The sequence below is a fragment of the Salarias fasciatus genome, chromosome 13 (genome assembly GCF_902148845.1).
Source record: "Salarias fasciatus chromosome 13, fSalaFa1.1, whole genome shotgun sequence".
NCBI classification, from domain to species: domain Eukaryota; kingdom Metazoa; phylum Chordata; class Actinopteri; order Blenniiformes; family Blenniidae; genus Salarias; species Salarias fasciatus.
The window spans coordinates 10,178,772-10,190,528 of record NC_043757.1 but is presented as its reverse complement, the minus strand read 5'-3'; the positions used below and the strand labels follow the sequence as shown (position 1 = coordinate 10,190,528).

General features: G+C 47.1%; 1 protein-coding gene across 2 annotated transcripts in view; it reads right to left on the bottom strand.

The window, feature by feature from the left end:
• Positions 1 to 39: 39 nt before the first annotated feature.
• The window catches only part of spred2b (sprouty related EVH1 domain containing 2b), a 28,583-nt gene continuing 16,865 nt past the window's right edge, over positions 40 to 11,757 (bottom strand). For both annotated transcript variants that reach the window (XM_030106978.1, XM_030106977.1), the window contains 5 exons: positions 11,511 to 11,703; positions 11,226 to 11,394; positions 8,964 to 9,028; positions 3,812 to 3,970; positions 40 to 3,666 (listed from right to left, as the gene is read on the bottom strand). In XM_030106978.1, coding sequence (XP_029962838.1) covers positions 2,893 to 3,666; positions 3,812 to 3,970; positions 8,964 to 9,028; positions 11,226 to 11,394; positions 11,511 to 11,703 — 1,360 coding nt within the window. In that variant the 3' untranslated portion in view covers positions 40 to 2,892. The remainder of the gene's footprint in view (positions 3,667 to 3,811; positions 3,971 to 8,963; positions 9,029 to 11,225; positions 11,395 to 11,510; positions 11,704 to 11,757) is intronic.

Genomic DNA, 11,757 nt, shown 5'->3' with positions numbered 1-11,757 from the left:
TTCAGACTCCTGATCTTTTCCAGTGGGATCATACTGATGTCCTGCCTTTTTTTTTTTTTTTTTTTAATTTTCAAAAAGCTTATTGTGTTCTCAGTCACGTCCCTGATCGCGCCGTCGCCACCCAGACTTGGACGAAGCAGGAAAGCTTCTGAGCACGCTGTCGGTTCAGTGTTTTGGTTCGAGTTCAGGGTCCCTCTTCACAACCTGAATTTGTACGTCAGCAATCCCACCGAGACCCTTATTAAAAAAACAATGTGTCTTCCTTCATTCAGACGTATTGTTGTCTAGCATCTGACTTTACAGTGTGCGATGATGATGTGCCAAACCTGGCACGGAGAGGAAAAAAATGCTGCGGGACTGAGAAGAGCAGCGCACACCAGCCACATGTGGTCAGAGCGGCAGGTCCATCGTGCTAATCTAAGATTTTGGAAAGCAGTTAGTGTTGGCTTGGCATCTTCTGAAGGTTTTTTTCTTTTTTTGTGTGTGTGTGTGTGTGTGGAATCAATTTTCTGTCCGATGAAAACTAGAGTCTTCTGAGACTGAATAAAGCAGTCCAGCGCAGACTTTTCTGTCAAACTTATTTGACGTTTTACTTCAGTTTTTTTTTAAATCAATTAAAACTAAGAAGATGTTGTCAGTCAGTTTTCGAGGTTTACTGGTTTACTTAGTTTCTAGTACTTATTCGAATGTAGGCAGGTCAAAAATGCCAAACTTCAACTGGAGAAACTTGTGAATGGCCTGTTAGTGTTCAAATAATAATATTCAAATAAATATATCTGAACGAAGAATTATCTTACAACAGAATTTACATGAACATAATCATACGTGTTCATGTGATCATCCACTGAAGTAAAAATGAGTGCGTTTAAGTTTATACCATTTTTTTTTAAAGAATTGTCCAGAATTGTGAAACACATTTAACTTGAAAGATTAGAAAGAAAAAAAAAACCCAAAGAGACAACAGAAATGTTGGATCAGGTCCTGAACGACAATGAAACTAACTGGTATTTATTTGGTTGATGTTTGCCATTTTTAAGACACAGTGTGACAGTGGTTTGCTCTGCAGCTTCCTGTTTGGTTATTATGTGAAGATTGACTGGCCATGAGGTGGATATGGGGGTGATTGTCTGTCCTTCTGATGGGAGGGTGAACTGCCTTTCGTTTGTTGCTGTTAACTCTAAATTTTGCAAAAGCGTATAGAAAAGATGGATGAATGGACAGAGTCCTATCTTTTATCTATCCAGATGAGCATTGGTTAGGCTGTTTCCTGCTCCCACATGTGACTGGTGTGCTCCAGGTGGACGGGGCGTCGGAACGGGGGAGGTGATTGTACGTCGCAGGCAAACTAGAGTCCATAGTCGATGCACTTAACAAGCATTTTAGGTGTCCTTTATTCATTACAAAAATAGTTCAAACCAACTTTAAAAGAGTGTGTGTTGAGGCTGATTGCTTGGAGCGATAACCGTGCTCACGTTAGACATCTTCGACGAGAAGGGCGGCGCGAGTCCGGAGTGTGACGCCACGTTTTTAAGGCATTCAGGCACCAATTTCTAAAACAGTTATCTGATTTGATTTTTCAGTTCTCGTTGAGGTTCCGCAAAGAACCGGCGGAAACGGAGCCTTAAGAATCTCACACCGCTTTAAGAGTCCGTTACGTAAAGTGAGCCAAAGATCTGACTGGAATCATAAGACTCGGTGGGTTCCTGGTTTCAGCGATCACATTTCAGGCACTGTTTGAAATAACGTGAAAAGAGCAGGGAGACGGACGCTAGCGTATCATAGCCCGAGCTGAGGCACCGTCTCCTTCGGCGTAAATTACAACCCAGCACCTTTTATCTAGTTTTTTTGCTGGTAGATCAATTCGGTGAGAAAATAAATAGGATAAAAACATGAATCTTTGGGATATTAGAAGATTAAGATGAGTACCACGCTTGTTTCAGTGAACAAAGAAGATGCTGATGGTGGAGAGCTATGCCGACTATATACACGAGCTTCACTACGAGCTGCAGTACAGACAACAGAAGGCCTCTGCGCACACACACCGGGGGTGTCCAGCCCTGGCCCCGGAGGGCGCCCCCCCCCCCATCCTGCACGTTTCTGCTGAAACACACCTGAATCATTAAAACTCAAGCAGGGAGACACAGAAAGCAGGAAGGAAACGGACGCTGAGGGACCAGGTCTGGACACCGCCGACACTCACCATTCACTCACACACACACACACACACACACACACACACACACACACACACACACACACACACACACACACACGCTCACATGCGCAAAGAGGTGTAGTGTCTGACTTCTCTTGTAGCTGGAGTTGAGCTGAGCGGGCCTGATATTGGAATATAAACAAAACAGCCTCGCGTACATCAAAGACGAGAAAGAGAGAGAGAGAGAGAAAAAGAGAAAGAGAGAGAGAGAGGGATAGGGGAAAAAAGAGAAGAAAATTCAAGTTCTTTGACGCCAAGTCAGTGTACAAATATAACAATATAAAGTACCTGCATATGTGATACATGACATATAGGTCAGCTATAAAAAAGGCCCCCTGAAAAAGAGTGCTCTCTCACTAGAAACAGAGCATGAAATGGCCACATGGAGAGCCGAGAGAACTGTCTGCCGTAAGGGGGAGCTTATCTTCCCAGGCCGTTCAGAAAATGCACCAACAGTTTTGATTTGTTTTTTTTGTTGTTGTTTTTTTTTTTGGCTTATTTCAGTGTCTGGAATTTGTAGAGAAACCCAGAGAAACCAAGGCAAGAAAGTGAGCAGCCACGGCCACTTGTCCCTCCTGTGTGTTTCCCCCATCCTTCCCTTTCCCTGTGCTTGCGTTGGATGTAGTTTTTTTTTTTCCCCCCGCTCCTCGTCTGGGAGGTTTCTGAGCGTCCTCCGCTCAGCTCAGGGCCTTGTGTCTGCCGCCGCAGCAGCCGCACTGCAGCCCCACCCGGTGGCAGGCGTGGAGGGGCGGGTAGAGGCACAGGCAGGGCGCCACCAGCGACAGGCCCAGCAGGGCTAACCAGCGCGAGCCGGAGCGGCCTCCGCCGCCGCCGCCCTCGCCGCCCCCGTCGCAGGAGCAGGGGTCCGAGTAGTCCCCCTCCGGGTCGGACATGCAGTGGTAGAGCATGGTGTCCGCCAGCCACATGCAGCTGACCCGGCGGATGCACGCCCGCACGGGGTCCGGGGCGTCCTGGCAGCGGCCCCTCCGGTTGTCGGAGACGTAGAATGCCTCGCCGCAGTGCTCGCACTGAGCACGCTCCATCCCGTCATCCTTCCGCCCCTTTCCGCCGTTGGTGGACGGGGAGGAGCTCGGGAGGAAAGAGCGAGGCTGCGAGGAGACCACCGAGGAGAAGCCGTGGCCCTTATCGGTCAAGGGTCCGAGGGCGGGGTCTGAGTCCGAGGGCGAGAGGGCCGGCGCCAGGGGGTAGGTGTAGTCGTGCTTCTGCGCCTCCGTCTTGGTGAAGTGGACGTACGACTCCGAGTCGTCCACCTGAATGAATTTGTCGCGCACGGTGGCGTGGCGGTAGTCCTCGTATCCGGTGAGGAAGGAGCGGTCCGACAGCCGTCCGTGGTGGCGCTCGGTGGCACGCTCCCAGCTGCGCTCCCGAGGGTTGATGCGGACGATTTCCTCGTCCTCGAAGGTGACATGGCGGGGAATCCGAGACAACGGCTGAAATCACAGAACGAAAGTCAAACTGCTGATCCAAAAACAATAATAAATCATCTTTGTCATGATTTCTAAAAGGGGAAAAAAGCGGTTTGGACTCGACTTCCCCCATCCCTCCCTTGGCATCACTGCGTCAGGCGTGCCTCACCTGGTCTAGGTAGTAGTGGTCTGAGAGGCGGTAGGAGTCGTGGACGTCGTGGCGATGTCCCAGCATGCACTTGTGCCTGTGCGGGAGGGGCGAGGACTCGAGCGGCTGCAGGGAGCTCTCCAGCTTCTGGGAGGAGTTGGATGAGCTGTCGGTGGTGTTCTGAGGGGGACAAACAAACACAGGATGCGAGCTGAAACGTGGCGCTCTGATTGGACGGACCAAACAAACAGTGCCAGAGGACGCCGTGATTGGACAAACAAAAACAGGAAGCCTCGGCGTGGCGCTGATTGGGGAAAAACAGGAAGCTCTGTTTTGCAAGCCACTTGATCCGCGTCGGGATGGACGTACGTGAGGTAAACTTTTAGTTATAACATCTGGTCCGGAGCGCCAGGCAGCAGCCACGGAGACAAACACTCCAGATCACACTCCCATCCGCCACTTGAAAGAGCTTAAAAACAGAATACATTTCTTACCGTGGTATCGTGATACCCGCACTTTCAATCAACTGTTGAGAGTTAAGGCCATAATGCAACATAAAGATGGCAGATGGAAGCAATTCTTGTATTTGAGAGAGTAGAAAATGAACCGCCTTGAATTAATATATTGAGATTTCTAAGGTGATTTTGTGATGATAAGCATGTGGAAAAAGTTGAGAATGATCACTGTGGTGGCAGACACAGTCACTGGGTTGCACTTGCAGAAATATAATGAAGAGAAAATTTTGTCGGAGTATTTGTAGAATATTTTGATATCATTTAAAGGGACCTTTAAGTAAAATAAGCATGAGGTCCTTGTCAATGAGTCGACTAGACTCGATGTCGTGATGGACGTATTTCAGACAGGCACACCAGAGGCCAGCCTCCCAACAGGTCCTCCTGTCCCATCTGAGTAGCATGAGTGCAAATGGAGGTGAGTAATCAGGTAAAACTAGGTGAAAGAAACAGCTATTTGCAGTTTTTAAAAAGCGTTATGCAACAACGAGTTTACTAAAGTTCATCCATGGCTCCTGGTGGGATTTCGCCTTTTTTTTGTGCAGATGAAATATAACAAAATGTTTCCACAAACACAGAATTTGTCTTTAAATGAGACAATTTCTCTTGTTTTTCTCCGGGAAGGAGAGGATGAGGTGATTAGTGTGAGACATCGCAGCGATCCTGCACACCTGCTGAAGTGTCCTCGAGCAAAACAATAAACCCATTCATGATTTTGGACTCAAAAATAAACAGAGAAAAATAACGGTGTGAAAAGGCATCGCCCTGAGCTGCAGATCATTCCTGCTGCTCGCTGGCCGCCACCAGCAGAGGCCTACCTGATATTTTGAAAGTGTGGCTGGTAACACGTCAACTGATCGTCAAACTGACAGAACTTTTCCTAAAAAATCGAAAACAGCGAGCCTAAAAGCAATGCTGCAAATGATCTGCTAGTTATATGACCCAGATCTGGTGTGTCTGTCTGTCTGTCTGTCTGCTGAAGCCATCCCTATTATATCCTGCTCCCCACATGGATACCGCCATGCTGAGAATTTCCCCCAGCTTTCTTACAAAGCCCTCAGAGCAGCCGGCCAAAAATAACATAACATGCTGCCTCCGCTGCGGGCCCCGCCCCCTGCCCCCCTGGAGAAGCCATTACTGGGGAGGGGGGGGGGGCCTGATACGGTTTAAAACCGGTCCGAGTCTGGCCTCCATGGCTGCAACTAATTCAAAACACAGACCAGACTTTTCTGCACAAGAGGACGCAGAGACAAAGGAGGAGCCGAGGGGGGAGAGTTTATACTTGTGGACATCCTCTGTCTATATTTTCTGCTCCAAGGCTGGACAGAGGGCATTTCGAGTTATTTTCTGACACAAAACATGTCCCGACTCAAAGCTCGGGAGGATTCATCCTTCAACAGGCCCGTCTCGCTCACTTGGGATGAGCCCAGAATTGCTTCAATAGCTTTCACTCCCCCTGTTGTGAAGGAGCCAAAATAGAGACAGAGAGGAGACGTGCTGAAGGGAGGGACAGAGGAAGGGTTGGGTTAAGTTTAGGTTTGGCCAACGAGGAATAATTTAGGGAAGTATGTCCATCCTTGTCAGCCCCCCTCCACCCAGCTCCCAGCTATCCTCCCCTGTCCCCCGAACGGCTGTAAATCTGCAGCAGCATTTCCCCCTGTCCACGACTGCCTGGCTCACCAGCTCTGCCGCCACCAACGCTAACTTTAGGAAAGGTCATTAACACGAGCTGCGAGGGACACGGGCGGAGCCGAAACCATCGCGGCATCAGGCAGACTTCAGGCTCGGCGCCGTGAAACCCGGCGGTTTCTCCAAAGCTGTTAGAATACTTAGCAACAGGGTGTGAAACTAATGGTCCGTGGCCAAGAAAAGGCCCCACAGAGGGTCAGCCTGCAGGGTGACCTTGAGTGGGGAAATTACAAAAAGGTACTTTTCTGTCACAAAGAAGGCCCTGCTGTTCAAAATGTGAACACTAGAGGTCACACTGTTTTAGGACAGCTGCCACAGAACAAGGCTGACACCCAGAACCAAAAGCTACCTTAATACAATGATGAAAACATGCATATTCCACGAAAAGTCACACACTGCGATGCTTGTGCTCAATGCAGGTGAGCTGGGAGAGGTTGTGTTGCCCCCCCACCTCCCCACTCAGGGGGCTCTCTTCACTTCCATGTGGCATACAGGAGTGCACAGAGGTATCACTGCTTTTTTCTGCTGCTGTGGGATCATTTCAAGCTAAATTCCAACACTTTTCCTGGCCGCGGCTTCCACGCTGTGGAGTTGTTTTTATAGTATATTCAGTCCATATCCGAGAAAATTCTCACAAGTTTTGTTTGAAATGAAAATCCTTCGTAAGTATCGTGTGAATGTCTCTGTGTCAGACAAACGAAATTGCAAATTCTGAGTGATTCAACCTGAAATTGTGGCCAATTTGTGCAGAGTCACAGACAGAAGGACTTCGGCCAGTCGACATCCACGGAGGTGTTTGCAGAGCTGATGTAAAAACTGTGTTATGTTTTGCAACCGGCGCTCACATTAACTAATGACCTGTTTGGGTTTTGGTGATTGTCAGGAGCTTGTTGGAAGAGGGTTTGATCCCTCATCAACACATCTCATTCAGTCCATAGATCACAGTGTCCTCAGAGGCCGAGCAGCCTTCACGGCAGCCATCACTGCTGTGTGTAAAAGAACGTGCGCGTGCGACCAACCCTGCAACGTTAAACTTTCCCATATCAGTGAAGTCGCTTTTCAAATAGCATACTTTCTGAGGCAGTTAAAAAACCCAGACTTGCTGCCCTGAACGCTTCTGTGTTCCTGAAAACCCGCTGCTCCATTTCAGCGGTTGCTCCACCCTCTAACAGCCCTGAAGCCCCCTCCCGGCCCCCCCTCCCCCTCCTCCCCGTGTGTTTGTATGTGTCTCTGTGGTGGCTGTACACTCCCAGCAGAGTACCTATTAGTCTTGGCCCTTACAGACAGCCCGAGTCAAAGATGAACCACGAGGCACTTCCTCTCGTAAATCACCGGCTCTGCGCTAAGCTGGGAAACAGCTGCTAGTTTGGTGGCTGCTCTCTTTTCCAACCGGGTGGGTGGAGGGGGGGCGGAGGGCGACGGAGGCGGGGGGTCACCAGAAGAGAGGGGAGCTGGTGGGACACAGGAAGTGACCTTGTGACCCTGCCTGCTGGTCCTGGTGTCAGATTACAACAGGGTGGGGGGTGGTGGTGGCTCTCCATGCTAACTTAAGGTAGAGAGGCCCTGACACACAAACACATTTCATGCAGTGTGGCAGGTATACGTGACAGGGAAGGAGCACTAAGTGAAATCCTGCACTCAAATACATTTCGGCTGAAAGGATGAAGAATAGCAGCACCCTTCAGCCCCTCACATTTCAATAAAAGCATGCGAGCGTTTGACTACAGCTGCGTCTACATCCAAGAAGCCACTGAGACGAAAGCAGGTCTGGAACAACGCTGGTGGCTGCAATGGAAGGAGGCGTGTTGTTTCAAATACTGGAAAGACACGAAATCTGATCCAGGAAGTCCAGTTTGAGAGTGTTTAAAACTTTGTCTGTTTCCAAAAAGCTGCACAATAGTTTGTAACTCTCAAGGCAAGATTTTAGAATTCTGGAAAAGTTGCCGCTGCGGGAAATTCAAAGTAACCAACAGGACAATAGTCTGTACTTCACACAGCAGTGATCTACGATCTCATAACCAGACTGATTTTCTGGTTTAAATGTGTGTTAATCTGCTGATCACCATCACAGATACAGGTCTGCTGTGGTAAAACCACAGGATTCGAACAGTCTGGTGTGTAGTTAGCATCTAAGAAACCTTCGTATTTAGCTAGATTAGATTTAGATCATTTTTCTGTTCGGTTTACATGTTCTTCCTGAACATACATGTTTTTCCTCATACTGTACAATCACACACAATTAAATGTTTCAGTCTTCAGATTCCATACTGGCACGACCATTTCATGTTTTAAAGATGCAGGAAGTAAGGCCATCAGTACCTGCGGTTCACTGTAGGGGGCAGTGCTGAGCACACAGACCAAATTTGGTGCAGAATCACAGGTTCACTCCATAATAGAGTATTGAAAATAGAAAGTTTAATAAAGACCCTCTATTTAAATCAGCTTTTCCAGATAACTGAAAGTATTTCAGATGTATATATTTGTGAATCATCCGCAGCGCCTCACGGCCTTGAGTTGTATTTAGCCGTATCAAAGATAGAAAGAGAGATGAAGACAAACATTGCTGCTGCACCGTCGTTAAAGACAAACTTAAGGTTGACGTGACATCCTGATGTAGCACAGAGCGAGTCAGGAAATAAAAAGTGAAGAGATCAGGTGAAGTGCAGGAAGGTTAAACTCCTCAACATGCTCCATTACACTGAAGGAAACACTGATTTTTTTTTTTTAAATAAACTCTCCAAAACACAAAAAAAAAGAATCAAAACTGGGTTATTGTCAAATCTGTTGTGCATTTTTAAAGATGCAAGAACCAGATTGAATACCATAGAGTGGTTATCAGTATGGATTCAACTCTCTCAACTCAACAGAGAAAAATAAACTGCTTATTGTAAAAGCTCCACACTGTTTCCCACCAGATATGCAGGGGATCGCAGGCTGACCCGAACCCCAGTGATCATGAGGAACATGCTTACGGTGAAGACGTCGTCGTCTCCCAGCTCGCCTTCGTTCTGCAGGGCTGTCGAGGAGGTGGTGGATCCTACAGAGGGGGACAGGAACGTTATTTTCCTCCTGCACACACAACTGCAATGCACAGACGACTTTCCACACAACAGCTTTTGAGACCATCTCTAAAGTAAAGGGTTCCATGCTGGTATTATTTGTTGTTTTTTGTTTTTTTTTGCAAGGCCTTTTGTAAACTCCCTGTTTATCCAACAATTCCGTGTATTTTCCTCGAATAATATGACGTATAAAGTGTGTCCACAAGACTGCCTGTTTTTACCCGTCACTAGTTACCTGTTTTGAAAAGGAGGCGTGAACTGACGTTCCCTGTGTTGGCCCTCCGTGACGTCCATCAACAGACACTTTCTGGGTCGCACTTCAAATTTTGACTTTCTCCTAGATTGTGTTCTTTTTGTGTGTCTGAATTCAGATTCAGGTTTCTGTAACGCTGCAACAGGTGTGTGTTTTTGTTGGCTCCCAGCGATCCATCCAATCCCCCAAGAATGAACTGATAGTTTCCAGGAGATAATTCTCATAAAGATAGGCTCTACTACACACACACACAAACACGCGCACACACAAAAAAAACAAACAACTAAATTGAATAAGATTTAATGATGTTATTCTTAGTAAAATTCTCACTCTATGCTTGATCTTTGTAAAAGAGGCCTGTATTTTCTAAAATGTGGTTCTGACAGTGGTGCTGCTTCATCTCCTGTAGCTCCTTCTACACGTGACACGTTTAGTTCAGGGGGGAAACTTTGACAACACTGCTGCATATCACCCCGGAGCTTCCATGTTCTGCTAACTATTTGTGATGGTGACTCAATACACCACCCTGTGGTTCAAACTTGTATTGCAAGACTGAACCTGCCAGAACAAGCTGTAACGCCAGCCGATTGTTGGTGAATATAATCACAGGACATCACTAAATTCTCTTTTAAATAACCTCATTTTGTGTCATTCAGATTATTACGTTAAAACACAAAATACTGAAGCGAAATTTTAAGTCTTCCTGCCAAAATCGTGACATGAGTCGTGAGGAACGACTGAAAAGCCATCCAGGAAATCGCCGACTTTTACCTTTCCCGCTCCTTATCAAAACGTCAAGACATGCATATTTTTCTGCGCGCTGTGGCTTCATTCATGTCACTGCCAGGACGAACAGGTTTGACCTGTGTTGTGCGTTCAACCTCTCTGCACTCAGCCACTACAGAGGCTCTCATTCATGAATTTGTTGGGTGTTTATATATTTGCAGGTTTGTGAGTCACGCCGGTAGAGGAGGTGCTGGACCGACTAACTCTCCGTTTAAAGAGTCCGATCCGCTAAATCTGATGAGTGTTTCCTAAACAAGAGTTCAGAGGGGCCCGTTTAAGCTGGTGACGATGAGATTCGCAGAGCTTTACACCGCCTTTGTCAGAACGTCTTACGTTGCGTCCTCAGCTCCAAAGCCAACCACTAAACAGTCACGCCCATTAACAGCTGCTCTCCTCTTATAATCTGGGCTCTTGTTACTAAGCTCGATAACGTTTTGTGGCTACGATCAAAGCCCGATGGATAATGTTAAATTCATTGGCTTCAGTAACCTCTAAACAACCTTTTAGGTGATTGAGAAACATGCAGCTAACTCTTTTATGACTATGAAAGGACCAAAAAGAGAATTTTTTTTATAAGCTGAAGTCTGACTTTAATTAATACGTTTTATAAAAAAAAGGTGCAGCTGCATTTCTTCTTATGTTAAGTAATCAGAGTGTTAATAAATAACTGAAAAAATGAAAGCATTTCTGTTTAGCTAAAAAGTTTTCTTCAAGAGCTTCTTTGTGCAGCTTGTTGAGTCACATTCCTTCTCTAACATTATCGCTTCCCATCTTATGAGCTGTGCATTGCAGTTTGATGTTATACAAACTGGACTTTTTGGAGCGATCTTATGCAGAATACACATCACCGTGTTTAACAAGTTGCTGTAAGTTTATGAAATTTTTGGACAAAATGTCACCACTGTAATGAATAGTGGTTTGGCTCCAGCAGATATTTAATTCCAGCATGTTGGAACGTATATGATATTCTTCATGAAAACGTGAAGCAGTTCAGGACTTAGATGACAAAACAATACCAAGATACTCTGTGCTGTCATATTAGTTATGTATTTTATATTTGTTCCATTCTTTTTGGTCCATCGTGGCACGTTTTACATCTACATCAGATTGATTTAAGAGCATTTTTGAATAATCACCTTCAGCCAGGTCCTCTATGGCTTTCCGCACCCCCCTGTCGAAAGCTCTGGCATCTGCTGGACTCTGGAAGGACAGGCCGCACCTCCTGTCCTCCACCTTCCAGTGGTGAAACGTGGGCGTAGCTATGGTGTAAACCAGATCTTTCCTCAGCGGACAGTCCAGGATCACCTGTGTGTCCGACACACAGCACACACACATACACACACACACACACACACACACAAGGTCAACCCCCTGCTCCTGTCCTGAAATGGATCTATTCTAGCTCGAGGGGTTCCTTTTACCTGTTTGTCGCGCAGCCGCTCGCCCCGGATGAGGAACTGGGAGTTTCCGGAGCCCGACATGGGCATCAGCTCTGTGGGCAGGAGGCGGCACACCCCCACCCTGGTCAGAGCGCCCCCATCCTGAGCCAGCCAGCCGCCGCTCGAGTCGTCCCGCGTCATCACCACCGCTTTCACACGCACGATGTAGCTGTCACTGGAGCGAAAACGAGAAAGACGAATAATCAGGGTGGCGTCGGAAAACTTCACG